The 16,044-nt window shown below is 48.5% G+C and overlaps 1 protein-coding gene across 2 annotated transcripts in view; it reads right to left on the bottom strand.

The window, feature by feature from the left end:
* Positions 1-15,850, bottom strand: part of spg11 (SPG11 vesicle trafficking associated, spatacsin) — an 18,386-nt gene extending 2,536 nt beyond the window's left edge. For both annotated transcript variants that reach the window (XM_034587499.1, XM_034587500.1), the window contains exons 1-32: positions 15,568-15,850; positions 14,857-15,038; positions 14,319-14,543; positions 13,891-14,104; positions 13,066-13,191; positions 12,426-12,820; positions 11,963-12,108; positions 11,745-11,874; positions 11,498-11,653; positions 11,192-11,364; positions 10,829-11,005; positions 10,243-10,314; positions 9,854-9,981; positions 9,579-9,760; positions 9,298-9,493; positions 8,989-9,192; positions 8,763-8,869; positions 8,079-8,224; positions 7,678-7,836; positions 7,468-7,534; positions 6,879-7,041; positions 6,525-6,733; positions 6,314-6,413; positions 5,727-5,886; positions 5,297-5,575; positions 5,015-5,215; positions 4,088-4,195; positions 3,523-3,688; positions 3,073-3,287; positions 1,674-2,442; positions 1,073-1,215; positions 501-705 (exon numbers count right to left, since the gene is read on the bottom strand). In XM_034587499.1, coding sequence (XP_034443390.1) covers positions 501-705; positions 1,073-1,215; positions 1,674-2,442; positions 3,073-3,287; positions 3,523-3,688; positions 4,088-4,195; positions 5,015-5,215; positions 5,297-5,575; positions 5,727-5,886; positions 6,314-6,413; positions 6,525-6,733; positions 6,879-7,041; positions 7,468-7,534; positions 7,678-7,836; positions 8,079-8,224; positions 8,763-8,869; positions 8,989-9,192; positions 9,298-9,493; positions 9,579-9,760; positions 9,854-9,981; positions 10,243-10,314; positions 10,829-11,005; positions 11,192-11,364; positions 11,498-11,653; positions 11,745-11,874; positions 11,963-12,108; positions 12,426-12,820; positions 13,066-13,191; positions 13,891-14,104; positions 14,319-14,543; positions 14,857-15,038; positions 15,568-15,803 — 6,139 coding nt within the window. In that variant the 5' untranslated portion in view covers positions 15,804-15,850. The remainder of the gene's footprint in view (positions 1-500; positions 706-1,072; positions 1,216-1,673; positions 2,443-3,072; positions 3,288-3,522; positions 3,689-4,087; positions 4,196-5,014; positions 5,216-5,296; positions 5,576-5,726; positions 5,887-6,313; positions 6,414-6,524; positions 6,734-6,878; positions 7,042-7,467; positions 7,535-7,677; positions 7,837-8,078; positions 8,225-8,762; positions 8,870-8,988; positions 9,193-9,297; positions 9,494-9,578; positions 9,761-9,853; positions 9,982-10,242; positions 10,315-10,828; positions 11,006-11,191; positions 11,365-11,497; positions 11,654-11,744; positions 11,875-11,962; positions 12,109-12,425; positions 12,821-13,065; positions 13,192-13,890; positions 14,105-14,318; positions 14,544-14,856; positions 15,039-15,567) is intronic.
* Positions 15,851-16,044: the final 194 nt, after the last annotated feature.

Raw genomic sequence — 16,044 nt, 5'->3', positions numbered from 1 at the left:
CACACAGACACAGACAAACACACACCTGTCAGAACACCACCTGAACATCGTCTGTATTCTAACCTCACACACCAGGATTCAGTGACTAAGTTGTAATGTTTTGAGCTAAAACAACAAATTAAAAGAAATGAATTTAAAGAGTAAATGAATTGAACAAGGAGACTCGTGCCTCCGCCTGAATCACTATTTAACCATTTTAAAGTAAAAGAAAACAACAGCATTTGATTGGTTCATTCTTGGATCAGGCCCCGCCCCTCAACAGAGTTGCATGTACATTGGTTCAGTAGTTTTTGTGTAAACCGGCTGAATCACAAACTGATTATAACATATATAATATTACTATAGTTACAGAGTGACAGAGACTTTCTCAGATCCGGATACAGACGAGTTCTCCTGCTGCAGTTTAACACGGCTGCACAATAACTCTGATCTTTCACATTTTGTTCCACTGGTGAACGATGAGGACTTTTCACTTCCTGATGTTCGGGCCCTGCTCTCACCCGTCTGGAGGTCGTGGGCGGAGGCCAGCAGCGCCTGGGCCACAGCGGAGGAGACCAGCTCGGCCACCGTGTCCGTGGAGAGGCCCTGGGCCCGGATGAAGGCCTGAGCCTTCCTGAAGCGCTCGGGCTGATCCGACTGCAGCAGCAGCTCCAGCACGGAGCGAGGCTCCTGGCGGCAGATGTGACTGAACGAGCTCTGCAGCTCCTGGACACGACAGAGATTCACACACACTCTCATCAGCTCATCTTGGAAACCAAGTGAAAGATTTGGTTCCAGATGTAATGAAATCATCTCCGGGGCATTCCCGACAAATCACATTAACAAAACGTGAGGACAAAATGTTAAGACATTTTCTTGTGGTAGTCAAAAGACTGGGACATTTAGATGATGTACAAAAACTAGAAGACATGAAAACATGGCAGAGTTAATGGGCAACTGTGGCTCAGAAGGCTGACGGTTCAATTCCCGGCTCCTCCGTTCCTCCTTCTTTCCGTAGTGTCCTCGGGCAAGATACTGAACCCCACATTGCTCCTAACGTAAAGAGGACCTGTATGAATGTGTGTGATTATACCTTCGAGAGCTGGTAGAGGCTCAGGACTTGTTTGCAGTAGTTGTTGCCATGGCAACACTGATCCACCAGTCTCTGGAGCTGGACGGCGACCTCGTCTTCAGGGAGCGGGGTCATGGCGAGCGACAGGCTGCCGAACGACGACGCTGGACCAGAGAGAGAAACAGTTCACGTGTTGTTTTTACTAAACAGTGATATTCTTAAAATCTTTAAATTTAAGTATTAAGTATACTTTGTAAACAGCTACAGAGAAATACAACCAGTGATTAGCAAGTGACCTGGTAGCATCGCAGCATCGAGAAGCCGTGGAGGGAAAGTAACTAAGTACATTTGACCAAGTACTACATAAAGTAAGGTACAAGAAACTAAAAATGTAACTTAAGTATTTCCCTTTTATGCTTCATTACACTAAATGTAATATTGTACTTTTTACTCAATATTTATTCATTCACAACATTTATTTTGAAGATTTAGTTACTAGTTACTTTGCAGATTCTGATTATTGACACAGAATATTATAAACTACCCAACAGTCGATTAAGTTCAGATGCACCAGCTGCAGGATGTGTTGTATATGAATAATAAAGTAATGAATGAAGCGTACAGGGGGTGATGCTCCTCCGCGGCGGGGCCTCCGACTCCTCGTCTTGTGGTTCGGGGCTGAGTTCTCCGGACGCCAGCCCTCGGCAGCGCAGCACCACCCACACGTCCGGGTGGTGCAGACAGAAGTAGCGGCAGACTCGGCTGGCTTCATGGATACTGCCGTCATCTAATAGTTGGCCAATCAGTGAAGCCAGAACTCTCCTCTCCTCGGAGTTGATGTTCAGCTCCTCCTGCTCCTCCTGCTGCTCCTGCTGCTCCTGCTGCTCCTGCTCCTCCTGCTCCTCGGAGCGACCCGGGAGTCCGTCCAGACGGAGGCAGGTCTCCGTGTTCAGAGCTGATATGTTAGAGAAGGAGAACTCCTTCATGAGAACTTCATACTTGTTCATTTCAGGTGCGACAGCGGGCGGCGGCAGGTTGAAAACGCTCTCCTTCTCCATGGCCACGGTGAGGACGTGTTGCCGCACCCGGCTGATCCAAAGCTTCTTCTCCATGCTCTCCAGTTGGTCGATGGGAGTCGGGCTGAGCTGGGAGAGCCAGTGAGCGGCGAGGCCCAGCAGGAGGCAGCGCTCCTGGACGTCCAGCAGCTCCGTCTGAACTTCAGCTACCGAGGAATCTGAGGCTTCAGCCTGCGACAAGAAGAAACAGGAGGCTGATCCTGGATCAGTGCTGTCGCTCTTCAGCTGCTCCTGACAATTCCTCCAGAAACTGACTCGGGTCTCCAACCTCCTCCACGTTGTCCTGGACTTCTGGGAGTTCATTTCCTGAAGGAGCTGAGTCAGAGTCAGAAATGTGATGAAACAAACGTTATATTATTCTTGATCTATGATCCAGAGGAAGTATAATGTTAGACTGTAGAATGACAGATTAGTAGTTCCTGTAGTTTGAAAAAAAAAAAAAACACTTCCTAGAGAACTAAAGAACAAATCTGTCACATAAAACGTGACGTGTAAGTAAAGCCCAAACATCTCGTACGCCCCCTGGTGGCTGACTGCTCAAGACTTCCTCCCCGTTTTTACATCATCAAATAACTGATTCAAACCAAACTGATCAGAAACACTTGGACAAACATCAGTGAGAGAAGAACGACCGGAAACGACAGAAACATCTTTGACAAACATTGACATTAAGTCTACATAGATCTTTTAGTTTGGTCCATGTCCCATCTGCTAACATGGAGGAGGAGGGTTTACAGCCAGCCACCAGGGGGCGTACGAGATGTTTTGGGTTCACTTTTGGGATCTGACATGTCGTCCATCCTAATTTACAGTCTGTGGTTTAAAGCTGACGGTGGATCTGGAGTAAAAGTTCAGGAAATCTAAGTAGTATGAAGTCAAATCTAAATGTTTCTTGTAAATCGTGATGATACAAAATGTCTGTGAATTAAGAAAATGTCAGCAGACCTGGCTGAGCAGCAGGTGGTGGACGGGCAGGTTGGCCAGCAGCGCCACCTTTCTGGCCTGACTGTAGCGCCCCCTGGCCTGCAGAGCGTCCACAGCAGCCTGGAACTCCTCCTGCTGGACAGAGGGTGAACTGCACTGAAGCAGCCTGGGAGACAAGCTGACGTCTGACCCCTGCAGCAACTGACTGAGCCGACTCAGCTTCCTGAAGTCTGGACCTACACACAAACACACACAGCACATACAAACACACAACAAGGACAAAACAAATCAATTAAAACAGGGAGGTTTTTATAGACTATAGCAAAAAATGTAATTTGACTGTGACGTGTCCTGAGTTAATCGACCAATCAGAGTTCAGAACCTCTCTCACCACTTTGCCGAGGAGGTGATTTACTGTTAATTCACGTCGTCTCCTGATCTGAGAGATTCTGACATGTTCTAAACTCTCACCGTTGGATTTGAGGAGCTTGTCGACGTCGGCCAGGAGCTGCAGCAGGCGGTGGAGGTCGTACTGGGAGGAGCAGCGCTGCAGCATCGTGAGGAGCAGCACTGAGGCCTGGCTCTCCACCCACTGCAGGGGCAGTCCACCAGGGGGCACCGGACCACCGTTTCTCAGCTACACCGGTAAAGGAAAGGCAACAGATGAAAGAGGAATAGTTCGGTGTCTGTTGTAAACGTGTGTGTTTGTAGTGTTGTGTTCTCTCGTCCTGTGTTGATGCTTCAGAATTATTCTTCTTCATTAGTGAGTCGTCCTCAAACTCTTCTACAATATTCTGTTAATTTGTATTGTTTGTGTGAAGTTAAACACTCTGGGTTCATCCTACCTGGTTTATCTGCACTGAAGCTGCATCCATGATCAAACTGATTCTGTGTCAGTGTTTTTGATCAAATAAAAATAACGATTTGAAGCCTACATGTATTCTGTGAATAACCCTGGTGATGAACTGATGGATTCACTACAAGTGTTAGTCTCAACATCCTGATCTTCTTTCATCAGCTCGGTGGTGGAACTCACAGTGATGAGCGTCCTCTGGAAATCCAGCAGCTTCACTTTGGCCTCAGAGAAGTTCCTGTAGTCACAACACAGCTCAAACATCCTGAGCACCAACACCAGGGGGCAGTCCTGAGAGATGAACGTTAATGACAATTATCAGGTTCATTTGATCTCATAATCATCTGACAATCAAGATGAATTACATTCAAGTAAGAAAGTTATGAAATCAGATAAAATAGAATAAATCTGTACGTAAGCATCCGAGTGACTAAAAGAAAAACGGTCAAATCCCTGAAGGTCGAGTCAAGAAGAAAATGGAAAAACTTTTATCCCCAAATTCAATAATATGACGCTTTTTTAAAAACCTTCCTTGGATGAAAGATGAATTACATTCTTGGAGAGGAGCAGAGTTTTCCTGGCAAAGTCCTCGGGGAGGAAATATCACACATATTAAATATAGTTCTGAGGACGGAGCTTTAATCCAGTTTGTTTAATCCTCTGAACCAAGTTTCATGACTCTGTCATCTGACCCAAATATAAACTCCAGAAACAATCCTGTGTCAAAGCAGCAGCTTCACACGGATGAACTGCTGCACTCGTCTGGTTTCACATCACAACTAGAAACGACCACAACAGACACACAAACACAACAGAAGACGATGGAACTTGACAATGAAACAAGCACAGTTACTGAAGTCAAGTCAGCCACGGCTTAAAATGTGATGCCCGTCTATTTGAGGTGTTACAGTAAAGATGCATTCTTCGTATTTGGGTGTTTCAAGCATCTGTACCGTAATACCTCAAGTAGACAAGCATCACATTTCAATCTGCGACTGGATCATCACAAACCCACAGTAACTCGTTTCAGTCAACATCCATTGTCCTTTCTGTTGTGATTGTGTCTCTGTGTTGTGGCGTTTGCAGTTTGTGTGACAGACGTCTTTTTACCCTCTGGAAGAGCGCGAAGCCTCGCAGGAGGGGCCTGACGTGGCCCCGCCCCAGCAGCGTCCTCCAGATGATTGACAGGTCGTGCAGGGTCCACTCGTGGTGCTGTGGGGCTTCGAGCAGGTGGGCGGTGGCTTCACTCAGTGTGACATCATTGACAGAGGTCAACACCCACGCACACAGGCAGGGCAGCAGCTCCGCCCCCTGTCAATCAAACAGTGGTAAGAATCACACGAGTGACAACAAACATCATAGTGATGGAACTATTGGATTATTGTTATTTACCTGTTGACAGGCAGCCAGCACAGCCAGTGTGGGGCAGCGTTGCAGCAGAGCCTCGTGCAGCAGGTACCTGCAGGGCGACGCCTGCTCCTGGCTCTGCAGCAGAACCTGGAACAGCTCCCTGAGGTGCTCCGGACTCCCAGAGGCCTTTTCCGTGCTCAGACACTGCGGCTGCTCCTCAGATCCACTGCTCCTCCTCTGACGGTGCAGCTGCAGGTCCTGGAACGCCAGGCTCAGGTGGGCCTGGAGGGCGGGGCCAAACCGAGCCACCAGTGACCTCACCTGCAGGAGGAGGGTCAAACGGAGGTCACATGACACGGTTAAAACGTGGGAATGATTCCTCTGACTGAGCAGAGATATTACACCAGTTTGATGATGAGGATTTCAACACTGACATGTTTAATGTGAGGACGTCGTGGAGGTGTGTGTTCACCTGCTGTGGCGGGAAACTGTGCAGCTCAACAAACAACAGGAAGTGGACAAACTGTCCGTCACCGGCGCAGTGGGCGGGATAAACCGAGCTGAGCTCCAGACTGTGAAGCTGACAGAACTGCACTGGCAACGCCCACTCCTGAGACGCCTCGTACGACGACCTGACACACACACACACACACACACACACACACACACACACACACACACACACACACACACACACACACACACACACACACACACACACACACACACACACACACACACACACACACTAGCAGTTAGTACTTAATCAAAAAATAAATTCCCAAAATGTAAACAAATATAAACTGTAGCTGTATCCATTGATTTAATGGCACCTTACATCAGATAACACCAACAGCAATAAATCATATAATCATCATACAACAAACCATCAACAGTCAAAAGAGCAGAAATAAATGTAAATCAATATTTGTAGCAAACAGAGAAATAGATGTGGTGAATTGAAAGTGAGCACGTGCGTTTGAACAGATGGTTTTTAAAGAGCAGTTTAACTAAATGTTGATGCTCATTAATGTCGTTAGATCAGTAAACGCCACCGACCTGCCGACACCCTTCTGCTCCACACTGTCCGCCACTGCAGCTTCCAGGTAACCAATCAGCTGCTCCGCTACTCCAGGCTCCGCCTCTGCCAACTTTACTCCTTTAGACACCAAAACAAAACAGATCATTGTGTGTAGAGAGTGTGTGTGTGTTGTGTTTACCCAGAGTGTGTGGATGGTGTGTGTATGTGTGTGTGTTGTGTTGTGTTTACCCAGAGTGTGTAGCCTCTGTGTGGGAGCAGAGTGTGTGTTGTGTTGGCTCCAGTGCTGCAGGATGGCGTTCATGGCTCTGAGGTCGACTCTCAGGCGAAGGCTGCAGACTCCCAGCAGCTCGCAAAAACAAACGGCTGCAGACGCCACAGACGGGACGTTAAAACACTGCAGAGCAAACCGGTACACCTGCTGCCGGGCCTGCTGCCAGCTGCAACACACACACACACACACACACACACACACACACACACACACACACACACAAAACTAATGTTATACAGCACAACAATGCTTATTTTCAGTCTCACTCGACTCGAGCTGAACAGCTGCTGAGAGGCGGGGTCATAACTCACAGTAGCGTCGTGTCGCTGCAGCTGCTCAGCTGCTGGACGAGGAATGTGGCGAAGGCGAAGGAAGGTCGGCCGTGACGGAGGTAGTACAGGAAGTCCAGGTTCTCCACCAGAGCGAACTTGTTGACCAGGTGAGGGCTGGAGAAGTGAGGCAGCTCCGACGTCTCTGTGGAGGACGACACCAAAACATGAATTACACTCAGCCTCACATCTTTATTTCTACCTCAGACATTTCTGTGAAAACTCGTATTTTAGGTCTTTGTCTCATTTAATATTTGTGGATCTATGAATATGTGAATGAGACAGGCCTCTGTCTCTTACCACTAACCTTTCTGTTTCACAACTGTACATGGCACTATGACAAGTGGTGATGTACGAGTTAATGAACTGAGCTAACTGTGTAAAACTCTGATGATCAGCTGCACTTGGCTTCTCCTCTGAAACCCTTGAAACGAAGGGTTCTGGTGTTAGAGAATCATTGGGTCACTGCAGTGTCCTGATGATCACTGGTTATTTCCCTCATGACGTGAGAACAGGGTCAAACACTTGATTTCCATTGGGTGGGACCTGAACACTGATGTGTGGAGCTCACCGGTGGAGTTGAGGGTGTTTGCCGCCTGCCAGCCAAACAGCCTGGACGGGTCCAGAGGGTGGAGCGACTGGAAAACACAACAGCTCAGTACATTCCTTTCATACGTTTACTGGAACAAGCAGGATGGTTCACACACTCAGAGGTGACAGCGTTTCAACACAGGATGAGGTTGGAACACAGTGAGGACCGGGGCTGACGGTGTAAACGTACCAGCAGGAGATGGTAAACAGAGATGTCCGAGGACGGGCTGTGTCCCCGGGGCCCGGGGGGGAACAGGGCAGCCTTCAGTTTGGAGTGGGGGGCCAGCGCCATCTTCAGGAGCTGAGGGTCGACTGTCCTCCCTGAGCTGCCTGACCCCTGAACCACCACCTGAGCACAGGAAGCACAGAGACCAGTTTCACTCACTGCACCGTAGTACTTAGATGTACTAAGCTCCAGCTTCAGCGCTCAGGCTACTTCTGTGCACATGAAACATTTGCTCTATGATTTTCTTTTCTACTCTTTTTTTGTGCCAGGAACAAGACTCCTGATCACTACTTTGCTCCTCAGGGCTTTAAAAACCAAACATCTCAGCAGAGGCACAATCACATGCTCATTGTTTAAACGTTGACCTGGTCGATGCCTCCGGGGGCGAACGTGATGGCAGCCAGAGCCAGCAGACTGTGTCCCTCCAGCAGGAGGCTGCTGAGAGACGCCTGACTGCCCGGCAGCAGAACCTGAGCGCTGGTCAAACAGGCCTGGAAGAGCAGGCGTGGGTCTGGAAGCAGAGACGGACACAGAGGACGGACTCAGTGTCACAGTTCAGTACATGTGTTAGTATCCTACTTCATCTAATATCGAGTGGACGCTAGATAAAGTGAATTCAACTTAACACAAGTACACAAAGTAAGACAATAATCCCAAAGTATATAAATGACACTTGAAATAAAACAAATAAACTAATCTAACTTTGTCTAAATGAATTTTAACTGTTTATGATTTGTTCCAGATTACTAATCCGGTTACTTTGCTCTGGGAAATAATATTAAAACAAAATTAAATCAAAGTATTGTTACTCAACTGATAAACACAGGCCCTGAATCAGATTCAGAAATACTTTATTGATGCCCGAGGGGAATTGGGTAAAAAAAAATTTAATTTCATATCAATGAATCATTTTGTCAAATACTCAAATATTAAATATGACAATATATAGATACAGAAAACTGCCCATTTCTTTGACTTCTGTTGACTTGACACTGAAGGATTAGTGTGTTTTAATACAAGTTATTGATCTTAAGGAGACAGTCTGCTACCTGACAGATCCCTGGTGATCTCCTGGATCTTCACCATCATCTCAAACCAGGGCTGACTCTCAGACAGGCTCTGATTGGTCAGGACGGGGCAGTTCCTGGGAGTCAATCTGTGGCGAGCAAACATGGATACGTTCCAATCAGCTAAGAACTAAATACAATCAAAGAAACAATCACAAGAACTGAATCCCTCCGGCCACTGGAGGGCACCGGCCCGGTGAACACACACCTGTAGTGCTCCAGGTAGGTGTAGAGCAGGTACTTCAGGCCGTGATCCAGGCAGAAGGTGATGACGAGGCCGTGGAGGTCGAGGCCGAGCGACGAGCGGTACTGAGGGACGGGAGGAGACGAAGCCATCGCCCCTCCGCCCTGAGCCAGCCGCCACAGCAGCTTCTCCAGATCTGCCAGCTCCTCCGGGATGAACCGGCCTCGTCTGGAGGGAGAACAAACAGGAAGTTCAATCCAACAATGTAAAACAGAAGCTTCCTGTTAAATGTTACCATGGCGACCACTGGATCTAACAAACTAACATCTGTACCTGGCCAGCAGGTCCAGGATGTTCTCCCTCATGTACGTGCTGCACAGTGTGTTGTCGTTCACCAGCTCTGGAACCAACTCTGGCCACAGGGAGGCGCCAGCGGTCTCCTGGTTCTGGATCCAGTCGACCACCCGGTGCTGGTCGTGGAGGGCGGTGAGGTAACGCCACAGCACGGCAGGGTCACAGGAGCTTAACTCTGAAGATCCAAGAACAGGAGGAGAACTCAATAAAACACGTGTGATGTCATTCACGCGAGTCGCTCGCTGATGTCGGGTTCTCACCTGTGTGCTGCAGTCTGGACAGGAGGACGGCGGTCTGACAGCTCTGGTCCCAGTTCCTCACCCAGTCCAATCTGACGTTGTGCCAGAGCCCTGCATCCTTATCAGACCGCCTCTGTCCCACCAGCTCCCCCAGGACCTCCTCGGCCCCGCCTCCCGGCTCCCTGTGAACCATCTGAACGACCCTGGAGAGAAGGGGAGTGGAGACAGAGACTTTGGTTCCTCGTGGGTCGTGAAACAGCTGAATCGATATGAGAGGAGGGGAGTTGAATCTGCACCTGAGCCCTGTGGTGTCCGCAGGGCAGCGAGATGGAAACACTGCTCCCAGCTTCTCCATCTGCCTGATGAACGTCACACTCTGCATCTCCTCCTCTGCAAAATAACTCCGCCTTGACAGCTCCTCCACCTGCGAGTAACCAATCAGAGTCCACGGGGACTTGTTAAGGACACTGTCACGCATATGCAAATGTGAAGCAAATATCGCAGGTCGAAGTTCGTCAAAGTTGAACTTCATTGGAAGCCAAGCTGCGATTTGCCTCGTCACAGGAAGCAAATCTCTCCACTGACACATTCATGTATGTTTGACTCAGCCTTCAGATGCAATGCAAATGTCAACATGGCCCTCATGCTTAAATATGAGATGAATATATAAAGATCACAGACTCACCACAAACTCCCTCAGGTGTTTGTCGTCCGTGTAAAGACAGAAACTGTGGAGCTGCTTCTTCACACTGAAACCCTGGAAACAAAAAGGTTTTATCAGTTTCATAAAGCTTCAGTTTGCCTTGTGTGATTTAAAGTAGCAGCTGCTGACGCCTGGTGAACGAATCAAACCAACTCCCTGACGTGCTCCATCAACACCTTTTCAAACACCAGGTTTGACATCATGACACTTTCAAACCTTTGCCTTTCAACATGTGCAGGTGTAGCGGAATTAAAAATGCACTTTAGTAATTATTATTTTCAATTAACATTTGTGAATTATATTAAAACTTTTGTGACTCTGTTGAGTATTTGTGAATTTTATCTCCATTATTCTCATTTACTGTTATTTTTGTTTATGTTTCCCGTGGGAACATTAACGCTGATGTGCAGGCGAGAAAATACCGGAAGGACATTGTGTTTGTATATTGTCCTTTGCAGGAGCAAATAACTGCTGCGAATCCATTTGTGAGTCGTGGTCTCCCATGCCCTCATCCACACATCCGTTACACACGTAATACAAAGGATAAAAGGCGGAGACATGTTCTGACCATGTTGACGAGGAGAGCGTTGGCGGTCTGCACGTCTCGCTGCTGCAGGCGGGAGAAGACCTGCCGCAGACCCTCCTTCCTCAGAGCCGACAGGTGCTGCTCCGGGCGGCTCCGCCTCCTCAGGATGGCCTGAGCTCTGGGGATCTGATTGGTCAGGATGGATTGGTGGACCAGTTCCTGCAACACACACACACACACACACACACACACACACACACACACACACACACACACACACACACACACACACACACACACACACACACACACACACACACACACACACACACAGAAAAATTAAACTAAAAGCAAAAGTTTGACACAACAGGAAACGCTATTTTATTCTCGTGACTAAGACGTCACCTCTGTCGGGAGCTGCTCCCATTCGTCCTCCTGCGCCTCCTCCTGAGCTGGAGCAGAGTCGGTGCAGGAGACATCGCCCCCTGCAGGCCAGGGATATCTCTTCATGTAGCTCCTCAGCTCAGTGACGTAGCGGTCCAGCACGTCCACGCAGCTCTGCACACCTGCATCCTCGTCTGCTGACACAACAGAGCATTGTGTTACTTATGTTGGACAGGTGTGTGTGTGTGTGTGTGTGTGTGTGTGTGTGTGTGTGTGTGTGTGTGTGTGTGTGTGTGTGTGTGTGTGTGTGTGTGTGTGTGTTCGTACAGTGGGAGCTGGACAGCACAGAGCGGATCTGTGTGTTGACAAAGTTCAAGGTGAAGTTGAGCAACTGTTCTGAAAACTGTCGACTCTGAGCTTCACTGTTTGAGTCTCTGACGGCCGAACACAGCAGGTCCAACGCAGGACACAACTCCTGGACACCTGCGCACACAAAGAGACACACACACCTGAGCAACGTGCAACACAAAGTCATCGTGGTAGTGGAATACCTGAAGCTGAGGCGTATACGTACAGTCGGTCAGGCTCGGCGTGGAGGCCGTCAGCTGATCCGCAGCACCGAACGCCGTTGACGGGTTCAGAACGTTTTCTTTGCTCTTCAGGTAGAAGTCGACCGTGTCCAGCTGACGGTTCTTCAGTCCGGCCTGAAGCGAAACATAACGTTAAAACACAGCAGCCGACTGGAAGCGTCATCAGCAGGCGATGCCCGTGAAGGTGGGCGTTACCTCCTACCTGCAGGGCGTGGATGGGGATGGAGCAGCGCCCCCAGCTGTTCAGGTGACACACTGCATCTACTGTTGCTGCACTTCCGAACAGCATCAAGCTGCTGAGCAAGTCCTGCTGGGAAACTGAGAACAAGACCTGGAACACGCCGGCCTCTGTAGACGAGAAAGGTCGGATTCAGATGTTGGAAGTGAAAGTGTAATAATTAGGTTTTCTTCTTTGTAATTGTGTTGTTCTTGTGTGTATTTGTGCTGTTTTTTGAAATCTGTTGTTTCTATTATTCGTACATTCTTTTGAAATCTGTGGTTATTACGATTGTATATAAATGTTGGTATATATGATTGTTATTCATACGAGTTCTCCCAGGGCGCCGCACAAGTTAGAACCGCCCCCGTGTCTACTGCAAAGCTCCATTCATTCAGATTCCTGCCTCGACTGGTGGGATTTCGACTCCACTCTGAGTCTGACTTACTCTTCAGCAGGAGTCTGTGCTGTCTCTCTCCACAGCGCAGAAGAGGAGCCGCCTCCTCCTCCTCCTCCTCCTGGTGGTAGCTCACACTCCCGGAGGCAAAATCCCATGAGGCTACTGTGGTCTGCCTGTTGCCGGGGGAGACGAAGGTCAGCAAGGCAGAGAACTCGGAGACAGCGAGCAGACACGGAGCAGAGGACTCAGGGACGGAAAAGCTGATGGTTGCACCGCCGCAAGGGACTCGGCTGTGGGCCGAGGATGGAGCCTGGTGGGACTCCAGGTGGGGGAGGGAGGAGGACCAGGGCATCCCGGCAGGCTGGGAGGAGGAGGAGGAGGTGGAGGGAGGTGGAGGCTGCTGAGCTCTGCTGTACATGGAGGCCAGATGAGCTTCCCAGGAACTAGAGGTGAAGTCAGACGAATAAAAGTTAGAGAGAAAAGTGAAGAATCAATTGTATCTTTTATTTCCAGAGAAAATGTTTGTAAGTCTGAGTCTCTCAAATGTCGACAACCATTCATCTCATCAGCCTCATACTGGTCATGTGTGTTGTTAAGGGAACAGAATGGCTGCAATACGCGTGCCATCGTCACTGAGAGCTGAGCAGTCTAACTGAGAAAACATTTTATAATCTAGAACTATAAATACCGGTCAGTACTGAAGGTCGATCCGAGGGCGGCGAGGCTGCAGCTCGACAGACTGTCCTGGTCTCGAAGTGGCCCGAGGTCGGGGCGAGCAGGCGGGACGGCACAGATCAGGTGGTCTGGACACATCCTGAGGACAGAAACATCAGAATGAAGTTTGTTCTTACTACTGCTCTTGTTTACATGTTAAAATAACAGCTTCATGCAGGAACATTCACTTCACTCAGCTCAGAGAAACCTGTCTCTGCAGCGCTCCGTCCAATCAGGCTCCGGATTGTGATCTGATTAATTGAATGTGCTTCGACTGTATTTATCAAAACAAAAGAATGAAAGATGAAGTATTTTTATCTGACTCCACTGAGGATGTGAGACATTTGTTAACGCAAATTTCAAGAAGGAGCATTTATGCATCTGTATTTTAGGCAGTGGGAAAAGACAAGACAAATCTATTCAGTTTTCTACAGAGTTTAAAAGAATCCTGAATAATTATCAGTAGTTTCTAAATTCTTGGTCTTCTTTTGGAAAACAGAAAATACAGGTTACCAATTAAAATTAATGATTTTACAGGGAAATATAATGTTTCTCCCACATTTAGGTTATTCCTCAATCCGGAGCTTTCAGGTTCTTTCATATTTGAGACCCGTCACCTGAGGTCGACGGAGATTTACCCACATGTGGAGTCAGTGCGCCTTTTCTTTTTGTAATCTACCATCACCTGTTTTAACTGGTATCATCTCTTATCTCTATAAAATGTAATATTTCAATTTTACAGTTAATCAACTGCTCAAAAGGGGGGGGGGCTTGTGCTCGTGTGTTTCTGCTGCTGCACCTGAAGTAGTGGTCGAGGTCAACGCCGACGGCAGCGTGAGACTGAGTGACGGCGACGGCCGTGCTGAGGTCAGCCGACACCTGGAGGAGGCAGAAGGAGGAGGAGGAGGAGGTTGGAGAAGAGGAGACAACGTCGTCCTCCTCCAGGTCAGAGCTCAGGTAGAGAGGGACATCAACGCTAGCCAGCAGGACGCCGTCAGTGATACTGAACACAGCTGGAGGAGGGTTAAAGAAAACACTGCTGGCAAATTCAGAGCAGGGATAAAGGCCGAGACAAAAAATACAAGGATTTCACAATGATGATATTTCATGTCGTTAGTTTGGACGTAGTTACTTTAGTTTTAGAGTTTCTAACACTTGTTTGTTAGTACTAGTCTGGTCCAATCACAGACTTGTTTTCTGGATGGAACTGCAGGGCTCTGAGGATACATATGATTCCAGCGGCGCTGAGGGTGAACAGTGTGTCTCTGCAGACACAGTGATTGACAGCTGTGTCTCTGCCTTCAGGCGGCTGGATACTGCAGCAGGTTAATATCTGTGGCTCCGCCTCCGCCTGCAGCCACTGCAGCTGCAGCAGCCAATCATCATTCAGCAGCACGCAGCAGCGGCCGGCGGCGAACGACAACAGACGCAGCGACTGCAGCTTGAACACACCTGAAAGCAAAGTTTTATTCAGTAATATTTACACATTAATACTAATTACTGACTATTCTAAAGATCTAAAGATGGACAGCTCCCCAAGAGTGAAGCCAAATCATCTTGATTGCCCCCTGGTGGCTCAAAACATATAGGTCATAATAAAAGTCTCTCAAAGCTGGTTTCTGGCTTCGTCTTGTGTTGGACGTCACAAACACAAGATGGCGGCACTCATATCCAGGATATTAATATAATTGTGCAACGGGAGGAAGTGAAGAAGCATCGTCCATCTTTATGTACAGTGGAGCCTGAGGATGGAGGCGGGACTCACTGTGGTCCTGCTGTCGCACAGTCTGCAGCAGGAGGTCTGCAGCACATTCAGAGACGCAGAGCAGAGCGATGGCGGCTGATGGTTCGGCCTCCACCTCCAGCAGCTTCAGGTCACACTGAGATCCAACAGCCAGAAGTCTGCTGACGCCCCGACTGTGGACGCTCTGCTCCTCCCAGGAAAAACTGAGAACAACGACGGCTGTCAGCTTCTCGTACATGTCTTTGTATTTATTATCAAGACCACATTTTAATAAAAGTACAGACTGAAATAAGGTTGATGTCAGATGAAGTGACATCACAACGACTTGAGGCTGGTTTAACAGGAAACTGATTCTTTTCTGTTAAACCGCTGCAGCACTTTGGCCCATGACAAACTTCCCCATGGGGACGATGACGTTTATTTGATTTATTAGAACATCTCTATGACTCCATTTGTAAAATATCATCACACAAAAAAAGCCATTAAACACAAAACATTCAGTGACATTACGTCATATATCACTGTAAACATCTCCCTCATACAGTCTTTTCTTTTTGTCTGTGTGTAATTGTATTTTTCACTTTGTCGACTTTATTTGAACACCTCTGTGTATCATAATGTTTTATATATATTATAAAAAGTCCATGATGTAGATGACTTGACTTCAGTAACGTCACATCATGTAACTCGGGTGAAACGTTACTGTAACTGAGAAGTGAACCGGGGACTCACTCGGTGCAGGAGCCGTCCACAGCAGCCGGAGGAGCGCCTCTGTCCGCCGGGTCCCACAGCAGCAGGCGGCCCGGGGCCCCCGGCAGCGGGCGGCCCGGGGCCCCCGGCAGCAGGCAGCCGAGCAGGGAGCCTCCCGGAGCGAGCTGCGCTCCGCGGATGTCCGCCACCTCCTCACGGTTCTCGGGGATCACAGCCACCGCGATGGGGCCGATCTCCGGCCGCGGAGCCTCCAGCATCTTGTTGTCTGTTCTGTGAACAGCTGGTCACATGTCAGCTGTCACATGACCCGCTGCTTCCCGTCAGCTGACACTCTCCGACCAATAGGAGCCCGGCAGCTTGACTGCAGCGTGCTCAAAGTGGGCGGAGTCAACCGCTGAGCTGTAGCTTTATTCATCAATAGTGAAACAGCTGAAACAATCAGACGTAGTTACTCTTCGACTGATTATTATTATTTTCTGTCATAAGACACATAATCAA

Source organism: Hippoglossus hippoglossus, chromosome 6 (assembly GCF_009819705.1).
Source record: "Hippoglossus hippoglossus isolate fHipHip1 chromosome 6, fHipHip1.pri, whole genome shotgun sequence".
NCBI lineage: Eukaryota > Metazoa > Chordata > Actinopteri > Pleuronectiformes > Pleuronectidae > Hippoglossus > Hippoglossus hippoglossus.
This window is presented reverse-complemented; position numbering and strand designations above follow the sequence as displayed.